Raw genomic sequence first — 25,074 nt, 5'->3', positions numbered from 1 at the left:
TTCCTAGTTTATTCATGTTTGCCTGTTGCTACCCATGCAAACTTTTCTCTGTTTGACTAAACAATGCCAGATGGGGGAATGCTTATTTGTAGTGCAATTGGTGCCACCGAAATTACAGGAAGGTCGTGTGTGTTGCTATGTGCTAACATTTGAGCATTTACAAGGTCAGGACACTGATGTAAGGAATCTGCTGCCAAAGAATTTTGAGCCAGTCTCGATGTTCTGATGGGTACGGCTGACATAATCTCTTCAAGCTGATGTAAAGCGAGATCCAGAAAGCTATCAAATTGATATTGCTAGAAAGCTACAATGTGGAAAGAGTTGTTGTTTAATTCATCAGCTCAAAATAAATAATGTTGTGCCTTTTTTCAACCTCATAGCCTGCTATAGTACCAGCATAGCTACTTGAATTGGTTTTCTGGAAAATCATGTCTGAGCATGATGGTGGTGATACAGTATATGAATGTTAGCAATATGCTACATATTAAACAGAAAAAGCTTACTTGTTTGTGGTAGTTCAATTTTATTGTTTCCTGTTTTGTGACAATACAGTGTTTTTAAGTGTGGAATTATCATTTGTCACCCCCCAAAAAGGTGATTTAACCTGTTTTTAACCCCATCGTGCCTGTCACTTTTGTGTTGACAATGTCAGATTCCCCTGTTCTCCCAAAAAGCACTGATATGATAGTCCATTTTGAAGATTCACCATGATGTTGTGTAAAATGTGGACCTCGTTGTCGTCTTTCTTGTATGAAAATGTTAATAAAATATGGTTAAAGCTGAAGATATTTTACCGTGATATTAAACATGCTAATCTGCTAACGTGTTTTTTTTTTTAGACTGAGATTGCCAAACTCCAGCAGCTGCTTGCTACAAAGGATGCTGAAATCGAGTGTCTACAGAATCAGCTTCTGTCCCGAGGAACCATCAACAATGACATCACAGAGAGAGGTACCTCTAAGAAGATTAATCCTAACGGTTGCTGAAGTGAGGCCTTAGTGCAGAATAATTTAGCATTACATTAATAAAAAATTACACTTTTCACTAATAAGGTACAAAATAGGACCTGGAACCCTGTTATTCTAGCATAAATATAAAAATTAAATAGACAAAATGTATATAATACTAAATCAGTTTTTATGTGTGTGTGTGTGTGTGTGTGTGTGTGTGTATGCGGAAATGAGTAACAGGGTTGCATAACATTTTGTTTAATATTTATTTCTTATTACAACATGGGTAACAAGAATGGTTGATCTAACATGCTAGATTAATTTTACATTAAATGATAATTTATCTAACATGTCTATCAGGTTTCACAGATTTATGCCTCTGCTGCTTTTAAAAGTGTAATAATCTGACACCAATGTGTACTCTGTTTGTGGAAAGTACCAAAAACTAGCTGCATGGGAGTGACGATGTGTGTTGGAAGCTGTTCATGTGAGTGTTGAAATTACTAACATATGGATCTTTTTGGTAATCACTATGGCCTCTGCTGTTCGCCGCTCCCTGTTGTAGAGGAAGTGTATAAGAGAAAGCTGAGAGACAAATGTAAGCGCACATTGCAAAGTCTCAGATCCTCCCATGCTGTCCCCCAGCTTGATTCAGCTGCCCCTCAGCATCTCTCTGTCAATCTGACTAATGTACACTAGCATGCTGTCAAGCCTGTCGCACCAATCCCCTCAATGGCTACCTGTGTGTGTGTGTGTGTGTGTGTGTGTGTGGAGGGGGTGTTAAGTGGCTGATTCATGCTTGTCACACCCCGCAGCCACTCATTGCTTTCCCATGGGTCTGTGAGCTAAAACTCATTAATACAGGACCAGGGCCAATTCAAAGAAAGAAAAAGAAGGGATGAATCAACTACTCACAGCTACTATGTTTTGTATGTTGTCGAACTTCATTGTAGCACATTGTAGCAGTTAATCTCATAATTTGTGCATTATTAACAGCCCAATAGTGGGTGTGTTTTATTGCCTGTGAAGTGTTATTCAGAGCCATCACAGTGTGTGAAAAGATTTTGATTATATGTGTAATCCTTGTTAAATGTGATGTTAAATATAGTACATACTTTTATTATTATTTCTTTTTTAATTATGCAGTAAAATATATGAAAATACATAAATTACCTTGGCTTCATAATATGGTCAAATTAAATATGAAAATATAAATTAAACACGTTAAATATATTATAGAATTAGAAAATATTATTAATAAAAATGTAGAAAGTATAAAAAATAATGTATTAAAAAAGTACACTGGTGCCATTATAAGTTATAGTTGACTTTGATTTTATTTGTAATTTATTCCTATGTATTCTGTTGAATATTTTACATAATTCCAAAATATTAAATTAACCCATTGTATTGTAAATACATTGTAATGAAAATTGTAATTACTAAAATGTTATATTAATTTACTAATATGAATATGTTCATGTTTTTTTAATAATAATAAAAATTAAAATAGAGTGTGAAGGAAGGTTTCCCTGCTAGAAATACTAGTTCTAAGGAGGTCAAGCTGGATTTTCAAACATGGTAGCTGGTTCACTTCATTTAGCTTAGGTGTTCAGCCAGCTCTAACCAGAGGTTTTTGACTATAATGTCAGTTACACAGACAATTTTTCTGAGCATGACATTCTACTATGAGACTACTGAGTAATTCACTGCTTGGCAAAAAGCATGTGTCAACCTGGACAAGCATGTACACAAGCATGTTTCACCTGTCAACTACTGTATTTCTCCTGGCAAACCTTCAGAAAGACCACCATATCTTTCTGAGCTTTTCTGGATGGCTGGTTTACCTCAACATCATCTGTTTGTGTTTTGTAAATCGAGTGTGTCACCACAATGCAGTGTTGGGGAGTGACTAATTAAAAGTAACAACATTTTATTTAGCATGATTATAGTTGGGGGAAAAAATCTTGCTTGAATTGCAACTCTAATGCTACTTATAATTTAAAGTAGGTTCCCCAACACTGCCATAATGATGTAATGGTGCATATTAAGTTTTGTTTGCTCTTTCTGTTCCAGATCATGAGCTGCAGAGGTTGAAAACTGGAATGGAGACACTAATAGCTGCCAATAATCAAAAGGTTAGTAAGCATCTGTGCGTTCTGCATTTGTTAACAGGTCTAATATCTGCAGGAAGCAGCATGCGTGTAACAGGTAGAGGGGTTTGTTTATGGACTAAACATCAGCTCTACATTGTTTCTGAAGGATCGACACATAGAGGAACTCAATCTTCTGTTGGGCCAGTACAGAAAATTGAAGGACGGCTTGGCCCTTTGTCAAGGTACCTTTCATGAAAACTTAATTTTACTGCTTTAATGTTTTAGTCACTGTTACTAGATGAATTTGACACTGAATGTGATTCTCTCTCTTTAGTGGCCAACGATACGTTGCTGTCTGGCAGCAGTGAAGAGGATCTTAGTGGCAATCGAAATATAAGAGCCTTGACGCATAAAGCATACTCTGACATTGTCAGATCAGAGCTACAGGTACCGTTCAAGGTTTTAAATAGGTCATATCACAGAAAAACCGCGTGATCTTGCTTGTTTGAGTCCCGCTTACATTCCCTTTCTAGTATGACCAGACCATTAATGGAAAAACTGGTCATTCAGAAATCATCACAATGTCACAACCATAAGCACATATGACTGCTCATGTTTACATATCCACTAAGTGGGTAGTTTTACACATGAAGAAATTAGCCAGTAATAATTTAGAAGTTTTATGCACTTTTTTTATTTAGAAGGTTAGGGTTAAAAATACAAAAATACAGAAAATTGTGAAATAATATTCCAATTAAAAATAACTGTTATCTTTTGGAATCCTGTGATGGCAAAGCTGAATTTACTCCAGTCTTCAGTGTCACAGAAATCATTCTAATATACTGATTTGCTGCTCAAGAAACATTTCTTACTTGAAAAGTTCAATAAAAAGCTGTGCTGCTTGATATTTTTTGTGGAAACTAGAATACATTTTTCCAAGCATCTTTGATGAATGTAAAGTTTAAAATAACAATTTATTTGAAATCTGCTGTAACCTTTTTTACTGTCACTTTTTATCAATTTAATGCATACTTTCTGAATAAAAGAACTGAATTTGAATTTCTTTCAAAAACAACAATCCTATTGACACAAAACAGAGTGGTGTGCAGTATTTGAATAAACAGTTTAATTTGAAATTGCAGATACAATGTGGAAAACATTATGAAAAATTATAAGTGGAATTCAGGAGAAAACCTAAAATGCTAAAACACAAAGGCGTATATTATGGCCTGTTTGTCTCCATATTTCCATTCATCTCCGGTCCAGTTTTATGTTAAGTTCCATTTATTTTACTCTCCACAGATGTCATCCCGAGGCCCGTCGCCACTCCTGGTCTCTCCTCCATGTTTACAGAGGGAACTGGACTCCAGGTGAGCGAGAGTTTGTATTACTAACAGTACACTGATGATAGCAGAGTCTCAGTGGGCCACTGTTCTTAAAGGCAATAGGGATCAGGAGGCCTCTATGGGAGAAGGACCATTTTGCTGCAAACTCGCTGTCCCAGTCGTTCACCCAAGCTAATGTGATTTTGTCAAATCTATCTCTCTTCCTTGCACTCCATCCAATTCTATCCTTCTCTGGCCCAGCTGTCACAGTATACAGCCCTCCATGGAGACCTCGATGGTATCCATTGGCGACTTGGGCTTTTACAGCAGACAATGGCAAGTGGAGTGTGTGTGTTTGTGCTTGTTTAAAAGGTGCTTGTTAGCAGTGGCCAAGTTCTTGTGAAGTTTTGTGACACCACACACGCTGTTACTAATCAGTCTAGTTGTAGCTAGAGTATTTCCTGTGATATTTCGATGTTTTCAATATTCCTTGGGTGCATGTTAAATTAGGACATTTATATATATATATATATTTTTTTTCAAACCAATAAATTACCAGATACATTTAGCAGAAATTATAATTTTTGCAGTATTTGTGCAACTAGAAAATCATGTTGCAATTTTTTTGGACACGGTGGAAGAGAAAAAAGAAAACTAAATGGTTAACAAAATACAATAGAAAAATATGTATGTTAATGGTGCAAAAGCTTTGTAAAAACTGTAAATTGTTGTTTTTTTCATATTTTCTCTTTTAATTTAATAATGCAGTCTTGCATTTATTTATTTATTTTTAGGCAAAAAATATATTAAAATTTTACAGCAAAGATGTTATTGTTCTTGAAGATTGAAAGTGAATAAATTCATTCTAATTTTGTCGCTTAATTTGCATTTGAAATCAAATAGCAAACCAGTTTTCATCATTAGTTTTCATCATAGCAAATATATATATTTAGTTTTTTTATTGGGTTGACTACATATAATATGAATGTTTTTGATCTTCTAATTTCAGTCATCTTTTGTTTTTTACCATGTGAATATGCTTCCAGCTTACTTTTGTTAATAACCTGAACCAACAAGATGCTCTTATTCTACAATAATGTAAGCAAAGCTCGTTTAATATAATTGTGCATGGTTTTATTTTCAGGTCAATGACACGGATGCTGTCCACCAGCTTGGAAGAACTCCAGAGTGGAAGCTTGCAGATGGTACAAAAACCTGAATCATTTTGCATAAATAAACATGACTCTTCTGCTTCTTGTGCCCAACTAACTCATATTATTAACAAAATGCTTTTAAGTCTGAATGTCTCAACTCAACGCAGATCTCTTTATTGCTTGATTAACGGTTTGTGATTTTGTGTTTTAACTAACAATGTGACTCATCTAACTGAGTGTATGTTTGTGTTTTGATTATTGTTTTTTCTTTAGCATGTAGTGGGCCAACCAGTAGAGGCTGTATTAGAGGTACTATTAGCTAACATAAACCAATAAGCTAAAGCAAACACAACACCAGAAGCACAACAATAGCCTTTGCTGTATGCACATGCATTAGTTAACAAAGTATGCATATCTTTTTGTTTGCCTGGCTTGTTTTAACAAAAATGGTTAGACCTAACAAAGACGCTTAGGCTTTACATTCTTGTTGTTCTAATAAAATGTGTATTTATTTATGTTTAATTAAATTCTAAAGCTGTTTGTAATTATGTATTTGAATGGTAAATAGAATTTACAGCAATATAAAAATCTCAACATAAATCTTTAAACACTAAGATAAATGCATTCCTTCCACAGAACCGATATAATCCTGAAAATAACAAATACCAGACGCTTCCAGGCAAGTTTAGCCGTCCAGAGCAGAACGGCGTTAGACTGCAGCCGTCTTCCCCACTGCAGCTGTCACCTGATGAAAGTGAAGACAGCGAGTTCAACCTGAGTAAGCAATTTTCTCACAGCACCCACAGTTGTTTGTGTTGAAATCATTTGTTACGTGGGCTGTGTCTGAAAACAAATTTAAGTGAGCCTTTGAAGGAACCATGCATTTAGTGTGTGCAATGTTTATTTCTTGTTATAAAATTAAGTAATAGTTAACCCATAAACTCTCATTTTGACGGCACCCATTCACTGCAGAGGAGCAAGTCACAAAATGCTAAATTTGTCCAAATCTGTTGAAGAAACACCAAAACAAAAAAAAAGATTAAAAAACAAACTTGGATCTTGGATGGGCTGAGTAAATTTTCAGCAAATTTTAGTTTTTGGGTGAACTATTTCGTTAGGTGAAGAAATTAATATAATGTAATATAATTAGTGCTGTCAAACGCGAATAATCGCATCCAAAATAAATGTTTTTGTTTACATAATATATGTGTGTGTACTGTGTATATTTTTGATGTATATATAAATACACACACACACAGTATATATTTTGAAAGTATTTACATGTATATATTTACATTCATATATTTAATATATAAATGTAACATATTTTTCTTAAATATATATTCAGGGATGTGTGTTTTTGAATGCATAATAAATATACACGGTACACACATATATTATGTTAACAAAAACTTTTATTTTGGATGCGATCAATCGTTTGATAGCACTAAATATATAATCTAATATTAAAATAAAAATGAAAATATGGGTATTTCTGAATAAATGTACTTTTTAGTATGTTTCTGTATACTGCCTACATTTTCTTGCTATCAAACACAGCCATAATCTTTATCATATGACTTTTGACGTTATTAATACTGTATAACTTTAGTTGTTGTGATTGTGCTTGCTTGCGCTTTTATTTTCTGAGAACTTTTGTCCTCTAAGCTTTTTAACCATAACAGCTTTTTAACCATCTTAACCAGCTTTTTAACACTATGGTGTCTTTGCATGGGCTTCTGTGTATCTTCTCTTTACTCTTTCTCTCTGACTAATCCATCTCTTGGGCTGTGTGACTGTCTCCGCATGTGTTTCCCCTCTCTCGCTCGGTGCGAAGATCGCTGCCGAAGCGCCAGCGCTCCAGCTTTAGGTATTGTCCTCTCAATCTCACGTTAGCATGCGACCACAGAGCACACGCTTGCTGTGTCAGTGTCATATTGAATTTAGCCTAAGCTCTCCTTTCCTGATTCTTTAAAGCTGAAGCAGAGGATTTTTATTTTTCCTCTCCCTCTCTCTTCTCAGAGATTAGACTTAGTTTATACTGTATGAGCCTTGCTGCTTTGCTTTGAGTTTAAACTTGATGTGATGCAAATATAATGTACTGTATATAGAAAAAAAGGAATAAGGAGAAATCCATTTAGGTTTCATATAGGTTTCAGAAGTTTGATGCTATAAACTAAAACGTTTACAAGCGTTTGCCCTGCTTTCCTTAGTAAAAAAAGTAAAATATTCAAAATAAATTTCTAAGTATACATAAAAAGTATAAAGTACTAAGTATAGTTCAAATCTGTTAACATATTTACTGACATTTCACTCAAGACTTTCCCTGGGGACCCCCCTCGAAACGCGATTGGGCTAGTTTTGGTCTAGTTTTGAGTAGTAATTGGGTGGGTTTTGTTTTGAAAACCTGGCAACCTTGAGTACTACTTCTGCACAATGCACATTTCTTGCACATTTTTCCTAAAATGTGTTTAATTCTCACTATTGATTAGGATTGTATGATCTTTAAATAATATCGGTCTTCAAATGCAAGATATTTAAAGTGTACCAGAAGTATACTTGCAATAGTTCCACTTTAGCTCAATCAAATATACTTCAGTATATCTTTAGTTGGACTTTAGCACTACTTCCGCACAATTAAAGCGCATTAAGTATAAAATTAGTTGTTCCAATTTAGCAGACTTTAAGTTTAACAGTTAGTATAACAAAAACAAAATTGCAGGGTATTTTATTAATCACATAATACGTAAATGTATTTGTAGTATACTTATAGCATGAAATAAATGTATTTCAAATACATTTTAGTATATTTATTTTTCACTATTGTTGGTTTGCTTATTAACTGAAACTAATGGTTATAAATTTTAAATTGATAAATCAGAGAAGGCCGATGACTCGACCCTGTCTGACCTTTCGCCCATGTCGTCTGGAGTAGAATCATGTCAGCAGTCTCCCGTTTCACCAGAGCACAAGAAGAACCAGAAAGGCATTCGGAAACTGTGGGGAAAGTGAGTATTTGTGTTTTTCTTATTGGTTAAAGACAGCTTTCAAAAAAACATTGTGTTTTAAAAAATGATGTATTTTTAAGTGATATTATGTGAAGTACTTATGGAAATTAGCGTAGGGCAAAATTGACATTTTATCCTTCAGGATTTGATTGTATCATGATGACCTTTGATGATATTGGCTTCTATTCTTTTTTTACAATTATTTTTGGTCGGGTTCACAGGATCAGGAGAACACAGTCAGGCAGTCTTCCTGCAGACATTTCTGATTCTGACTTTAAGCGAGGGGGTTTCAGGGCCACGGCCGGCCCTCGACTCACCTGCCTAGGCACCGGTGCCTCTGCACGGTATCTCAGCACCTACAATAAGATACTAGACATAAGCAAGTACCTTTATTTCTGTTTCTAATATTCTACATTTGTGTTCTGCAGTGACATAAACGGCCCCTTCTCGAAATGGTCATGTGATCAGGTGTGTGCATGGATGGAGGAGTTTGGTCTGGGTCAGTATGTGAATATGGCCAGACAGTGGGTCACTAGCGGTCAAACTCTACTCTCTGCCTCCTCGCAGGACTTCGAGAAGGTGAGAGATACTTTTGACACAAGTAACAAATTCAGACCTGTGGCTTACATCAACAGCATCCAGGTTTTAACAATCTGATTTCCTCATTCAACACCTGGCGGTCCATGTGAAATGATTTGGATATGCCTCTCGCTTCAGGTTGTTGTGGTGCCAGTCAGGGTGCCAGGGCGGCTTTAACCTCTGTTCCGCATCAGTAATGCTGTGCGACTTACTAATTTGTTCTGCCATCAAACCCACTCAATTAAATGTTCGGATTTGGTTTTCAATGAATCCGAACGGTTATAGCATTTACGTGAGGCTTTATGCTTCTTTAATTGAACATTACTAAATATTTGTTTTCATTACTTGACATTGATAATTACCAAAGAACCAATATGCTGTTGCAACCATCTTGATTTTTAAATTGTAATTTTTTTTCCCCCACATGTAGGAGCTGGGAATTAAACATCCGCTACACAGGAAGAAGCTCCAGCTGGCTCTGCACTCCTTCAGCACCAAAATCACAGAGAAATCCTCTGAACTGGACCACATCTGGGTCACACGTATGTACCCATAAACTTACGAGACAAATGCAAACAATTTTCATCATTCTGCATATAAATAATAATTAATAAATAATACTTTATTCACACTTCACAAGACTAGTACTGTAAAAAAAAAATACAATTAATTATTTATCAGTATATTAATTCAAATATAAAAATGTCAACAAATGTCACCTTTAAAATTGAAAAATACTTGGAATTAATAATTAATTTAAAAAATTAATAATTAAATGCAACATTTAAATAGTTACTCTTTTATTAACTACATTTTAAAACATAAATGTGTAAATGAGTATTTAATTGTACACTTAAACTTATTATTTGCATTTTTATGAATTACTATTGATAATTAATTTACTTTAAGGGACACTCTTGGTTCTCCATAAATACACACATATGTATTCTAGATAATGTAAAAAAGAAATTACACGCTGTATGAAGAAACTTATTTCTACACAGGGTGGCTGGATGATATTGGTTTACCGCAGTATAAAGACCAGTTTAGTGAAGGACGTGTGGACGGTAGAATGCTGCAGTACTTGACAGTGGTAAACATCTTCGTTAACTTCCTACACTTTAAAAAATGCTGGGTTAAATACAACCCAGCGCTGGGTAAAATATGGACTAACCCAGCGGTTGGGTTACTGCCCAGAAGGTTGGGTTATACATTTAACAAAACTGTTGGTTGAAAACAACCCAGCATGTGTGCTGTCCAATATTTACCCAGCACTGGGTTGTTTTTAACCCAGCAGAGTGTATAGTGCCTTGCCAATCAGATTAGAGGACTGGAATTAACTATTACATCATATGTGATCAATATTGGTATTTTGGTTTTATTTTCAGAATGATCTTTTGTTCCTGAAAGTCACCAGTCAGCTGCATCATCTCAGCATCAAGTGTGCCATCCACGTCCTACATGTAAACAAGTTCAACCCCAACTGCCTCAAACGAAGACCTGGAGATGAGGTGTGGATGAAATATAAAGAAACAAAAAGTGTTGATCTACTTCAACACTTCCAGAACTGATAATGCTTATGATTTATATGCAAATTCATGTTGTTTTGACAGAATAAGATGTCACCTTCTGAGGTTATTCAGTGGTCCAATCACCGTGTGATGGAGTGGCTCAGATCGGTTGACCTGGCAGAATACGCTCCCAACCTGAGAGGCAGCGGAGTGCATGGAGGACTCATAGTGAGTAACTCGAATCAAACTTTGTCTCCTAAATGAATTCTTATGGCCACTTTTCACTTGGGCTGATGAACAACCAGCAGCCAGCCATCCAGAACACCCTATAGGAAATGCATAGCAGCACATTAAAACTATTCAGAACACCACAAAAACCTTTCAGAACACCGTAGCAACTCCAGATCTTATTTTTTCCCCCCAGATCTTGGAACCTCGTTTTAACTCGGACACGCTGGCGATGCTCCTGAACATCCCCCCTCAGAAGACTCTGTTGAGGAGGCATCTGGCCACTAACTTCAACACGCTGGTGGGCTCTCAGGCTCAGCAGGAGAAACAAGAGTACCTGGAATCATCAGGCTACACACCGCTGACCACCACCGCTAAAGTCCGGGTGAGAAATCGCAGATTTGTCCTCCGTTCACATTTCCTGACCACATTTTTAGAAACACCTTCATCCGTGTAGCTGAATGAAGCTGGAAGCCCTGACACACTTGCAAACATGCTTCAGCATGTTCCTGTTTAGCATGTGTCCCGATTCCTGTTTAATCCTGTTTTAATTCAGCTGCCCGAATCCTGATGCAGCACGTGTTTTGACACTTCCATTTCCCTTAGTCCATCTAGACCAAATGTGCTGAGCAAGTGCCCCTACAGTGTGTAACACACTTACTAAGCACAATGAAGCTTTAGACTAAACATTTCCATCGTCTTTTAGGCAGTTGAGCTAACCATTCATTTTGCTGATAACAGAAAGAGTGTGTGTTTAAAATACGCTACTGCGGAGAAATATATAATTTCCTGTAAAGATGACACACAGCATTAAAGCGTCTCTTATTATTTTTATGTTGTTTTCAGTCTTTTTGCAACATTTTGAAGCTGATTCTGGAGATGATCGTCTGGTCTGTCACAGTTTGGCAGATTCAATCACAATCCGATTATGATAATTTGATAATTCGCAGTGTATCAAATCAAGATGTGTATCGTATCATAAGTTAGATTCTGATATCCATCCCAATTCAGTTAATAAATTTTTATTAATTTAAATGTAATAATTTAATGAATAATTCATAAATTAATTATTTAATAATAATAAATTATATAATAATAATAATAATACATTTAATATATTAATAATTAATAAAACTGGTGGAATTTAATAATAATTAATTGAATTGTATTATTATTATTATTTAAATATTAAATTTAATTGAATAATATTGAAGAAAAAAAGAATTACATTTGGTGGAAAAATGTTGTTTAATCAAGATGTGTATCGTATCAAAAGGTAGATTCTGATATCCAGCCCAATTCATTTCATTATTATTATCTTCCATTTAAATTAATATTAAATTCAATTAATTAAATTAGTATTCAAATAATAATTATAGGTAATAATAATAATAATTCATTTAATTTGGTGGGGGAAAAGCTTATTGTTATTATTAAATACTTATAATTATTATTTGAATATTCATTTAATTAATTTAATATTAATTTAAATGGAAGTTAATAATAATGAAAAGAGAATTAAATTTGTTGGGAAAATGTAATTGATTATTATTAATAATAATAATAGTTGTAGTAGTAATAATAATAATCTATTGTTGTCAGATAAAACTAAATCAAACTAAAAGTGAATTTGGGCATTACAACATAATGTACAAAATGGATATTCATTTTGCATACTTGATTTGATAGTGTTATTAAATTATTATTGTTTTAAATATTAACTTTAAGCATTAGATAATGGCAATTAGGTAATTTAATTGTAAATTATAATTGAAGATCATTTAAATGTAAAAATAAAGGAAATGTGCATGCACAATGAAATATGAAATATAAGAAGAAATCTCTGATACCTATTAATAACCGTTATACTGTGAGTCTATATATGTTAGTCCCTATTATTCATGCTGTTGTGTTTTATTCTTCATTTGTTGTTCCTCAGCCACGTAAAATAGGTTTCTCCAGTTTTGGTCACCGTAAAAAGCACTCTGACGACTCCACAGACTACATCTGCCCTCTAGACGCTTCACCAACCCAGGCCCTGCTCAACGGGGCCAGCCGGCCCTACAGCGGCTTCAGGGGCCTTAGCCCCATCTTCGACAGGGACCCAGAGAGACGGGTGCAGGTGGGAGCTCTACAGATCTGACGCTCTACTAGCCGTCACCGCTGAGCTTGCAGCCAATAACCCTCCACTCATATCCCACAAAACCACGACAACCTCCCAACAACACCCTGGGTCTGTTCAGTGCCATTTAATAACATCCCAGCATCCCTCCTTGACAGACACAAGACAGCAGTATGGACACTGCAGGAAGATTTGGATCCAAGGGTTTAGTAACGTCAATGACATCATCTCACAAAGACAGCAGGGTATTTCAGAATAGTGCCATTTATCCTGTGCTGGATATGCAACTTTATATCATTTTTTGAGAATCGTAAAAAAATGTATTATGAGATTTATCTAACAAGTATTCCATTTTTATAACCTAACATCTGTGCTGTTTTAAAAGACAGTGTGTACAATCTTGTGCAATATTTGCATATTTTAGGGATTAATTTAATGGTATATTTATGGTGAATTTTTAAAAGGCATACAGACTACTATTAAATGTTCAGCAGCACATTTTAAATAATCTGAGGTTATTTTCATACAATAAAATGCACAGGAGTATTTTTATAGGTAGATATCTTGCCTCTTCAGATGAAGATACTGTAACGATATATAATCCAAAATATCGTGACATAATCAATAAACCTTCTCAATCACAGTGATATTGTGTTTTTTGTTGCACCCAGAGTGGCTATATATATTTTTCCCTTAATTTTATCATTGGTGATGAATATGTTTTCCCGGCTGTATACATTTCAAAACTAAATCATATTTTTAATAACAAACTTTGAAAAGTGACATCAACATGCAAGATTTGCAAACATTAAGCATTAACCTGCTGTCACCCATGCATCTGGCCACCACCCAAACGCCCATTTTCACAATGTGGAGAAGTGCATGCTGGGAAAGGACTTTCATGCACTCGTGCAGGTACTTTCTCTCTTCACAATATTTGCACTTCATAATCACCCATTGCTTCTGCTTAATATTCCATCTATTAGTAACTATATCTGTACTTACCCATGAACAAAATATGAACTTACATTATTAAGTTGATATATTTAATGGATATCTTGAATTTTTTAGCTATTGCACACTAAAGGATCAGGGATGCAGATCGAGGCCTTATCCAGGGGAATAAACAACCTCACAGTAAGTGGATAACTTGCTTTTTTAACTCTAGAGTATCTATTAATAAAGTTCTAATAGTTTGTTAACCTAAATATACAGTATATTTTATACAATTATAAAATTTAAGAATAAAAACTACATAATTAAGCAATGTGAATATTGCTGTAGTTTCCAATGTAATATAACTGAAATATATGTATCTAAATGTATAATTTACACACATTGCTCTAACTGACACTACTTATAGTATTTATTACTATTATTATTATTACATTTTTAGTAGTTGTAGTAAGACTCATTATTGTTGAAACTATTATTAAGGGAAAATTATATTTTGTATTTATATGCACCAGTATAACAATTGTTTAAAAAAGTTTTGCTTTTGAGAACCCTAGAAATGTTAAAAAGGTCAAATGGCCAAATAAAAATCATGCAAAACATTTGCAATATTCACGTTGCTGAAAATGATTTGTTTTAAGCAAAACGATCAAAGTGAAAATTCTCGCTACGAGCGTCCCGAGTTCAAATCACGACTTGTGGACCTTTCCGATCACACCCCCTCTCTCTTCCACTTCACTTCCTGTCATTACTACGGTCCTATCACAATAAAAGGCAAAAACGCCAAAAATAAATTAAAAAGGGAGTGAAAATTCAGTATATCACCCAGCCCTAGTGTCACATATTGCAAAATGTTTAGGTTTAACTCTGCTTAACTAGGTTTAACTTATGCAGATCTTCAGACTAATCCTGGCACCCTCACCTCCTCTCACTTACAGTACTTACTCAGCCGAGACGAGCTGCTGAGAGGAATGAGACGCAGCCAGACCGCCATAGTGTGATCGGCCTGCGCCGCATTGACTCCATCGTCCTGCCAAGAGCGTACCTCAACCTAACCCACCTCACCCTCAAAGCTTCAGGACCTGAACTGTGTAACACAAGAGTAATGCAATCCTACCTAATCCAGCTCAAGAACACAGCTCTACTGTTTCTGTTATTGTATTACTAATTATTTTTGATGTGTTATGAGGTTATAATGTACTGTTTGGCAATCAGATCTGTGTTAGAGCGAGCGAACAAAAATATGATTCTGTGTAATATGTGGACAGCACTTTTCAAAAGCCTTTCAATAGTTGAAATCATCTACCTCAAAATATTGCATTGTAGCTAATGGAACTGGATGTGAGTAAATCCTTGTTTGCCCAACACTTTGTCATTTTCTTAGGCTGTTTTACTTCATCTTTTTTCAAAAATATGTCATGTTAAAAGCAGTTTGTTTTTCAAGAAGATATGGTTGTTTCCTTGCTATACCTCTGTTAAATCCACTCCCAAGGGTTAAAATGGGTTTGTTGTGGTGCTAGGTGGCTTTATGCTGTGTATGACGACTTGTCCAATGTGTCCCATGACCCAAATGACAAACCGTGACAAACTTTGGGAAGTCCTTATATGACGGCAAAGCTTTAAATGAGCACACTTATCTTAATAGGACTCCAGAGAAGAGAAGAAAGATCCAACTGCAGGTTCACTCTCACCCAATACAAAGGAAAGAATAATATTGGTGAGTTATTTTACCTGACAACATTTTACATGTCCATTGACAACTATTTTATTATAACATAAACACTGTAATGTTAGCGATGCCACCTATTTATTTTTTATATTTATTTTTGGTAATAAGTGTGTGTGTGTAAGGCTGAGAGAGAGAGAGGCTTCACCCATTTGATCAAAAAAAAAATCATTCAGATCAATCACAAGATCATTCAGAATTCATTCTAATGTATTGATTTTCAGCTCAATTATTATCCAATATTATTGGTGCTCAGTTATTAATAATGGTGGTGGTGGTTGTTGTTGTTGTTGTTATTATTACCCATGTTAAATACAGTTTTTGCTATTTTTGGGGAAACTGATATTTTTCTTTGCTGAATAGAAAAAGTATTTATCATTTAATGCATTAATGCTGAATAACTAACTGTATATTTTAATATATATATATACGTATACAGACGTATATATATTTTTTATATATACATGTATATGTGTGTATTTATATATACATATACACCATACACACATTATGTAAACACAAACTTTTATTTTGGATGCAATTAATCACAATTAATTGGTTTTGACTGCCCTAAATAAAACTATTCCATTTTAAAATTGCAAACATTACAGTTGCATATATATATATATATATATATATATATATATATATATATATATATATATATATATATATATATATATATATATATATATATATATATATATATTTATTTATTTTTATTTTTTTCTGTTAAATTTGATTCAATTTGAATCAGACTTTTGATGAGTTATAGTTAAATTTGAAGAGACAGTAAATAGAAAATGCAGTAATATAATTTATGTATTGATATTTCCAGTGTATAAGGGAAACCACGCTTTGAACTAAACCAGCTGCAATGAAGCAAACAGATCTGCAGTATGAGGCCAAAACCAGCTTTTTCAGAACCTTATGGGCTAAATGCAACAAAACCACCTCGGCAGACCTCATCCACCTCTTTAGCGACTGCATCCAGACGGCTTCATCCAGAACAAAGGAGTATCTGCTCTTCAGGGACCTAGAGAACAAATTCCACCCTTCCAAGTCCTTCAACCCTAAGCAAGATCTTTCTGATGATCTACATCCAGCACAGCAGCCTGCTGAATCTCACCGACACGCTCAACTGCACGGCCATGACCCCAGAACAGAGGATCCTGCTGGGTGCCCACTGGGTCTGGGCCGTGCTGGATCAGCCAAGCAAGAACTCCCAAATCCAGATCGCGGTCCAGGTGTTTCATCTGCCAGAAAGAACAGAGGAGAATGATGAGGAGCTGTCCTTAGATATCTACAGTGACATCATGCGCATGGCCAGGATGGATGTGGTGGAAAGAACCCAAGCTGAGAGGATGGTGGCGTTCTGCTCTTCCATTGGCAGAGACTGTTACGCGCTTTTCCTCTTTTTTGGGCACCAGAACGATGAGGGGAACATCTACGGACTGCTGAGCAACAATCTGCAAGCAGCTGTGGGGAAGTGTGTGAGGATTGATTAGGTCTTTATCGATCACTTCTTCAAAGGTGCGAAATGCTTCGTCACTCCAAGTGAGATGTTCCAAGCACTGGTTGGTAAGGAGGGTGGTAATCCTCTAAAGTGAGTAAGTGAAATAAGTGAAGTGACATTCAGCCAAGTATGGTGACCCATACTCGGAATTCGTGCTCTGCATTTAACCCATCCAACGTGCACACACACACAGCAGTGAACACACACACCGTGAACATACACCCGGAGCAGTGGGCAGCCATTTTATGCTGCAGCGCCCGGGGAGCAGTTGGGGGTTCGGTGCCTTGCTCAAGGGCACCTCAGTCGTGGTATTGAGGGTGGAGAGAGCGCTGGACATTCACTCCCCCCACCTACAATTCCTGCCGGCCCGAGACTCGAACCCGCAACCTTTGGATCACGAGTCCAACTCTCTAACCATTAGGCCACGACTTCCTCTGACCATTCTTAAGTTTACTTAACAGCTGAGCTGTTTTTTACTAGATTTAATACCTTTTTTGTGGGCTTATTCTAATGAGCAGCTCACCACTTGGTAACAGATGCTTTGAATGCAGTCCTGGGTCTGTATGTTGATGTTTTTCCAAGACTTTCGAGCCTTATAACTAGTGTCTGGCCTATGTATGTCTCCAGTAACACGTAACTGATACTAGATGAAATTAAAATGTGCAGAAATCTATATATCTATCTATCTATCTTTCTATCTATACTAAATTAAACCAAACGAAACTTCAGAGGACGATCATTCTGATTAAACTTTTTTTTTTTTTTTTTTTATAAACAAATATTTGTATTTTAAGAATGTCTAAAAGTACTTAAATGTCCTAACTGAGCTATGGCCTAATACTGGCTTAGTCTAAGCCCTGTCTGTGAAACCAGGCCAAGGTGTTATGATGCTTAGTAAGTGTGAATGATGTGCTTCTTGGAAAGTATGTCAAATAAAAGAGCGAGTTTTATAAAAGTTAATAAAAGTCACAAATGCATGCAAGTAACAAGTTAATTTATGCATGAAACGTAAGTTTTTCTATATTATTTACTTAATTGAGGATGTTTAGATGTTGTTACTGGAAAGCAACACATGAACAAAACATTTCTGAACAAATACAATATTTTACTAATAATAAGTCAGAAAGAGAATTCTCATTAATTAGTAGGCCTAGGTCACATTAGGCCCCATGTTTCATTGTCAAAACCATATTGTTTGCTGTGTTTAATCTCCATACGCATATTGATCTTTATTTACAGTATTGAATTGCTTATTAATTTATTTGCATAATATTTTGTCATAATGTGACTGACCTGGTTGGCAAATATAAGCGAGCACTTGGTGTTATCAGCAGGATCTGCGGTTATACTCCTGATCAGCTGCAGCATTGGAGTGATGCCTGAAAGAATTAATACATATTTTGATTAATTATCTTGGCAGCAAAGCCTGGAAACCTACTAAGAATACTTTGGAGCCCGTTCAAAATATGTCCATCATTAGCCTACCTGTTCCTCCAGCAATCATGCCCACGTGTCTGAACTTCCAGAACAGAATAGCAAACTGCCCTGTAAATGTCATTAAGGAAATATTAGCAATCTGAAACATTTAAATATTTAAAAAATGCATTGTGTATGCAGGTCACGCTTTTGTTATAGCAATCTTTAAAATAATAAGACATCGTCCTCTAGTGACTGAATACACTACATCAAACAAAACAATGGTGTGCATATTGTAAATAATGTGAGAAGTATGTTAGGCTATTATATTGTATTTTTCCTTACCATTTCCATTGTATACCAGTAATCCATTTGGACCCCTAAAGTCAATGGTGTCTCCAATCTTCATATCATTCAAGTACCGAGACATCTTGCCTCCATCGGGATAGTTTGGATGAGTATTTTTATAGTAGACCTTATGTGAGATATTAAAGAAAGGAATTTTTGGAAAAACGTATGAAGTATAGACAACTATAAAACATTACCAGTCATTTGCAACTACAAAATATATTGCATCACACCTTTACAACTAGATCTATGTATCCCTGGTCCTCATCGCTGGACACAGGTGTGTATGCACGAATAACCAGAATCCCATTCACCTTTGCAGACAGGTAAACATGCTGACCTGTACCACAGAATACAAGATCCGGCTTAGAAACTGAATCAAACTCAGGTGGTACTGTGAAATTATACTGTGTCAGATTTCAAGGTCAGGGGATTCTGCTGACGTGATAAAGGTATATAGTGCAATGTCCTACCAATAGGGAGACCAAGGATGTGAGAAGAGGACGGAAGACCAAACCGGAATCTTTTCGTCATGAGTGATTTCCTGTCGCAAACCAAATACAAGTAGTTCAGTCGAGTTGCAGTAATATCTGTGCTTTCCTTCGCAGGAGAAATCTCTGTTCACATTTAAATTCTGACTGACCTCTTTCTCTATGAGTGGCAATGGATATTTCACATTGGGATCCTGCAAGGTTTTTGGAAACTTGCTCTGCTTCCGATCTCCATTGGAGCCTCCTGGTTTTAGGAGGAGGAAGAGGACTGTGATCACCACTATAGATATCCCGACTAGCACAGGTGCTGTCTGCAAAGTACATGTTAAACACATTACTAACTAAATGATGAAATTATCAATATAAATTTAAAGTTTACTTATACTAAACATTTGAATTATAAATGCATATCTTTTCAGGAAAGGGACTAGAGAGTGTTAAATTTATGTATTATTTAATATAATTTTATTATTTAACATTTCAACACTACATAATTCCTATAGTTGCAATATTTTAATGAATTAACTACTATTATTCTAAATTTTAAATATTTATATAGAATATATACATATATATATATATATATATATTTTTTTTTTTTTTATATATATATAAACTAGTTTTAAAATTAATATGAACTGTAATAATAAAATTAATTATATAAACCACATTACTTTTTCCATAGTTAATGCATTCCCATGCTTGCATATGCTTTGATGACTTAACTATTATTCTAAAATGTTAAAATAGTCATCATAACAGAGTAGGTGACAGTATACAGAGCATCTAACAGTTATAAACTATTAGCATATTGTGCTACATTCAACATTGAGTTGATAACCTGCATATGTCTGTAATTACCTCTCACTTTCTTTCCACTGCTGTCATTCGAACCAGAATAAAATCAACAGACAACTGTGATACTGACAGGAAGAAGAGGGAAGGTGCTAATTGCTTTTTGCAAAAGCAGTGAATTTGTGAAAGTGCTGTAAATTTAAAAAGGGAGAAATTACTCACTAGAACTTGATCCATGCTGCAGTCTTTTTCCTGTACTGTATCCTTTAGGGGGGGGTTGAAGTGGACCCCGGGTCATGCTCCCTCTTAATGTTTATTTATTTGTTTGTTTGCTTAAATACTTATTTTTGTAAAATGGTCTTTTGTGCTATCCACCTATAAATAATATATTTTATATTATTTAGACACTTAGGCTATAGTTTGACAGAATGTTCTAATTCAATACGCCATGGGAAGTCAATCTAACTTAACGCTTTTTTTATTGATATTGTTTATTTCTTACTCCTTAACAGTTCATCAGGCTGTTAATGATTTAATCTGTGCCATCACTGGAATATCTGAAGGTGTTTCTATCATTCATTATTAGAACCCATTGGCTCTCCATTCTGACTTGTACTTGCTCTTATGAAAAAGTACCATAGTTCTTAACTGTAGCATTTGTTATAATAAGGCTAACCTATTAATCATTACCAGGCCAATAATGACTTTTTTATTAATCTATATTGCATTTGTTATGAGAAACAACAGCCTTTAGAAACAATAGCTACAACATGCCACAGTTGTAATATAAATCTATAGGGAAAATCTATTCCCTTAACAGATTATCTATTATAAATTCTACAAGTTAGACACAATTTACCACAATAAATAAGCCTACAGTAAACCGTGATGAATTATAAAGGTGGTCATCATGAGTAGTTTAAAAATATTTTAATATTATGTTAGTGCTGGTGCAATATTATGTGTTCTCCTCTTTTCATCAGTATTTTTAGTTTGTGCCTTTTTTAGATATTGTTCGACTTTCTCCATAGCATTTTAAAGTGGCAGTTTCTCAATAGAATACGATAGGAATGGCTCGCGCAAATCTTCTCACACGTCTAGAGCGCGCTGGTGAACGCGCACAGAGTATATAGGGTGATTCGCGCGCTGCTCGTGCACAATTAAAAGAACTGCTTCAGTCATGCTGTGCTGATAAGCGCTCCGTTCGGTTCGTACGTGAGGTTAGCACTATTAAAAGCGCCGAAGGCGCGATTCAAACAATTAATAAATAGCCTGATTCTAAGTTTCCATTAACCGTGGTATAAATATTGGGGGGGTTGAACTTGCTAGTTTTGGTTATTGGGGGGTCCCCCCACCCACCCACACACACAAACTACGCCCCTGGTAGATGGAGTTAATGAAATGCAGCCAATTGGAGTAAGCCTCTCAGTGGCCCCAGCCAATAAGAAAAGAATATCCAAATGAGCAGGCAGTGACAGAGCATGGCCTATGGTTGTTCATATATGTGTGTGAATGGTGTGGGATCACCCCACTGCATGACAACACATTCAGATGGATGGGTCAAGGAAACCCCTCAAGTACAGTATGTTAGGCAAAGGCTATAAGAGCAGGAACAGAAATGCCAGACATTTTTGAAGTTTTAAAATGTTTTATTCAATTTAGTAAAGGTGATCTTGTTTGCTTTTTTGTTTCAGAATGCCTTATAAAGAAAGATTTTACTAAAAAAAAAAATTAGATTTTGCTAAAAGCTTTTTTTTGTTTTTTTCTGAACAAGAAATACATATGCTAGTAAGTAAGCAACAAATGTTAATATGTGAGGTTTTCACTCCATGTCTAAATGCTGTGAGATCCAGTGCATGATGGCTGGTACTGAGGAATATACTGCAGGCTTCTGGATTCCACCACAAGGTTCTCCCCGACTCTTCACTCCCGTCAGAACAACACCAGATGAGTTTGTTAGACAAACGAGAGGTCCAGCAGTCCAGTGAGTCTAGAATGAAACAATATTCTGGAGAAAAGAACCAAATGTAAGATATTATCCACCAAAATTTGCATTTCCACATCAACATTTGCAACATTGACTTCGAATGAATTGCTCACCCAAAAATTAATTCTGCCATTATTTACTCACCCTCATGCCATTCCAGAATTTCTTTGTTGAGCCAAGTTTTCAAAATATCTTTATTTTTGAACGTGGTAGTAACAATGGTGCTCATTAGCTAATTGGCAATTAATGACCTAAAATATGGTCTGTTTCTCATATATTGTCATTACTTTTTTGTGTTTTCTCTTGTGCTGTTTAACATCTCCTTTTGTTGTTACATCAAAGAAAGCCCATAGGCTGCAACTGAAATCACATCTACTTCTTTTGAATATGTAATTACTTCACAACAGCTAGGAAAGTATGTTCTGTATAGCATGAATGTAATGCAGATGTGCATGTTGTCATGTTGTTGATGTGGTCACTGATATCACATGGACTATTTTAACGATGTCCTTACTACCTTTCTGGGCCTTGAATGTGTCTGTCTGTGGAGGGTCAGTAAGCTCTCGAATTTCATCAAAAATATCATAATTTGTGTTCCAAAGATGAATGAAGGTCTCACGGGTTTGGAACGACATGAGGGTGAGTAATTAATGACAGAATTTTCATTTTTGGATGAACTATTCCTTTAAGTGACTGAGTACGCATTTTAAGAATCATTACCAAACTTACCCACTAGAGGTCAGCATTCCTTCAATTACATTTCCTTGCAGCAAACAGTGAGTGTTTAGTGTAGTTTACAGTTCCTCACCATGCATGACTCTCCACTGCTCAGTCCAGCACATAGCATAGTAGGTGTCAATTTAGTTCTGTGGCATTGTTCACACACCGCTCGTTCCAGCACTGATATTTTTAGCCGTACAGGTCTGCACTGCCCATGTCCTGCTAAAAAAAGTGCATAACATTCACCTAAAGCTCAAAATGTGCAACAGAGAAATTAAAATGATGCTTTAGGAAAGTTGTGCAAGTGACATTCAAGTTCTGAAAGTTCAACACAAGGTCAGCTTGCAATGCATTCAACAAGTAGTCATGTAATGTCATGTTTGCACACACACAGATATCAGCCAGACTACTGTGTAACCATCACAACGGTCAACTTGTGAAGGTAGACGGGTGTCGTACACATTTGGCTGTTCCACACCGGAGCCCAGCAATGGAGGGAGGGTGGGATTTCCTGTCCAGCAGAGGGTAGACAGACAGGCTGCGTATTTTAACTGAGATTTAATGGAAAGCTCAGCTTAAGCAAAGCCACATTGTAGTTGAGAGAAAATGGGCTGTAATGAGGGTGTACGAGTACTCCAATCACATCACGGATCTGAGAAAGAAATATTTGTGTTAAACGAATAGTTCACCCAAAAAGAAAAATTCTGCAGTCATTTTTGGGTGAACTAACCCTTTAAGACACAAGATGAATGAATTTGATTCCAAATCGAATTTTCTTATTCTTCCTGTCGATGTCCTTCTCACCTCTTTCTTTGAGCCTCCTGCTGTCACTGATAAAAATCTCAAATGTCGTTCTTCCCTTCAAAGAAATTTTCAATCATCATAAAAAAAGTACTATACTGTTTTGAATAAGTTTGAATCTCGTTTTCCAATGGTCATTTTTTAACGTTTCTTGCATGTTTGTTGCTCACAGGTTATAGACAGTGTGCATCAGTAAGGATCCATTGTGACTGGATGATCGCCTCACTGCATTCATAACCTGCACCCAAACTAATGTTCACATGCCATTATCCTCTGTTGTCCTTGGGGCGTCGGGTCCAGAGGTAGCAAAGATGCCAGGCATTCCATACGGAGCTGGGAATTCAGTGGAACCTGTGCATGAATGCTTGCGGTAAAACCAAATACATATTCACAGTCTGTTCAGAGATAAACGCATTCTCATTTGTGGCTCAATATGTGTGTGTTCCCTTATTTTACACATTATTTTGACTCCAGCTGGATTCCATGCATTCTAAAGGCCCTCTGAGACAAGGAGTCTCTTTTAGAGTTCAACAAAAAAGTCGATGTGACTGTGGACAGCAGAAAAGACAAAAGCAAGCGTGTGTGCAGCACAAACCAGCCTGCAAATGTGGTGAGATAACTCTACTGTCATCATTTGCTTCCTCCCCCTGATCTTCAAACGCCGTCTCTCTGAGATCTATGATGACAAAATCATTTTTGTCATCATTTCACACATCAGAAGTGTTTGGTTACAAACTCCGTTGTGTCAAAGAAACACTTAGTATGTTGGGTTCTGTATAAGCAGTATTCATTGTGTCTTTGTTGCAGAATGGGTTTTTATGTAAAATATATTTTTGTGGTGTCCAGCTGACTTCTCTTTTAATTTAATAGAAATATTTGAATTATAAATTATATTACTAACATAACAATCAAGGGAAAAGTTGAATTTAAACATTTATATGAATTTGAGACGTTTTTGAAAAAATCTTGAATTTTATATTTTACACACATAATGTATAATATCATACATGACATATTTTAACTTTTAACATTACTGTTGACCTTTCAGAGGAAGCATAAATATTTATGTTTAAAATGTGGCATACTATTTAGACGTGGGTCAGTTTTGCTTGGGTGAAATGTGAACACCTTTTTCTTCACTCATGTTGACTCACCTTTTTCGCTGATAAAAGTAAAGTAGGCGTTGAAACCACGGGCGGAGACGGTGTTGTCTGTGCTAAACTGTAGAAACATTATGCGGCCGTAGCTGAGAACAGCCGGAGGGACGCTCGCGCCACATACAACCACTTAAAACACAAAAATAGCAGAGTACTTGAAGCCTACATTTCCCATCACGGTGCAGTGCAA

The 25,074-nt window shown here is 35.8% G+C and overlaps 1 protein-coding gene and 2 pseudogenes across 15 annotated transcripts in view; 2 read left to right on the top strand and 1 right to left on the bottom strand.

Moving 5' to 3' along the window:
* LOC306866737 (liprin-beta-2-like) overlaps positions 1-15,293 on the top strand; it is a 54,790-nt gene extending 39,497 nt beyond the window's left edge. For 3 of the 13 annotated variants that reach the window (XM_079412053.1, XM_079412056.1, XM_079412047.1), the window contains 17 exons: positions 840-951; positions 1,516-1,548; positions 3,027-3,088; positions 3,213-3,288; positions 3,381-3,493; positions 4,349-4,416; positions 5,516-5,576; positions 6,162-6,303; positions 8,407-8,533; positions 8,755-8,877; positions 8,962-9,112; positions 9,543-9,654; positions 10,117-10,205; positions 10,501-10,623; positions 10,726-10,851; positions 11,048-11,236; positions 12,791-13,616. In XM_079412053.1, coding sequence (XP_079268179.1) covers positions 840-951; positions 1,516-1,548; positions 3,027-3,088; positions 3,213-3,288; positions 3,381-3,493; positions 4,349-4,416; positions 5,516-5,576; positions 6,162-6,303; positions 8,407-8,533; positions 8,755-8,877; positions 8,962-9,112; positions 9,543-9,654; positions 10,117-10,205; positions 10,501-10,623; positions 10,726-10,851; positions 11,048-11,236; positions 12,791-12,994 — 1,911 coding nt within the window. In that variant the 3' untranslated portion in view covers positions 12,995-13,616. Of the gene's footprint in view, positions 1-839; positions 952-1,515; positions 1,549-3,026; positions 3,089-3,212; positions 3,289-3,380; positions 3,494-4,348; positions 4,417-4,632; positions 4,708-5,515; positions 5,577-5,798; positions 5,835-6,161; positions 6,304-7,362; positions 7,396-8,406; positions 8,534-8,754; positions 8,878-8,961; positions 9,113-9,542; positions 9,655-10,116; positions 10,206-10,500; positions 10,624-10,725; positions 10,852-11,047; positions 11,237-12,790; positions 13,620-14,044; positions 14,111-14,865 lie in introns of those variants that run through there. The other 10 variants (XM_079412045.1, XM_079412054.1, XM_079412044.1 and 7 more) reach the window with 9 other exon arrangements.
* A 1,237-nt stretch (positions 15,294-16,530) lies between these two features.
* Positions 16,531-17,263, top strand: LOC306867015 (rab15 effector protein-like; annotated as a pseudogene). Its single transcript has one exon. The product of its transcript is annotated as a rab15 effector protein-like (transcript).
* A 740-nt stretch (positions 17,264-18,003) lies between these two features.
* LOC306867014 (NADH-cytochrome b5 reductase 2-like) lies at positions 18,004-20,456 on the bottom strand (annotated as a pseudogene). The gene is made up of 8 exons: positions 20,442-20,456; positions 19,577-19,735; positions 19,407-19,477; positions 19,167-19,273; positions 18,931-19,060; positions 18,655-18,714; positions 18,463-18,548; positions 18,004-18,030 (listed from the first exon to the last, which is right to left on the bottom strand). The product of its transcript is annotated as an NADH-cytochrome b5 reductase 2-like (transcript).
* Positions 20,457-25,074: the final 4,618 nt, after the last annotated feature.

Source organism: Barbus barbus (assembly GCF_936440315.1).
Source record: "Barbus barbus genome assembly, chromosome: 48".
In the NCBI taxonomy this organism is placed as follows: domain Eukaryota; kingdom Metazoa; phylum Chordata; class Actinopteri; order Cypriniformes; family Cyprinidae; genus Barbus; species Barbus barbus.
Note: the sequence above shows the minus strand (reverse complement) of the source record. Positions and strands in the feature narration are given on the sequence as shown.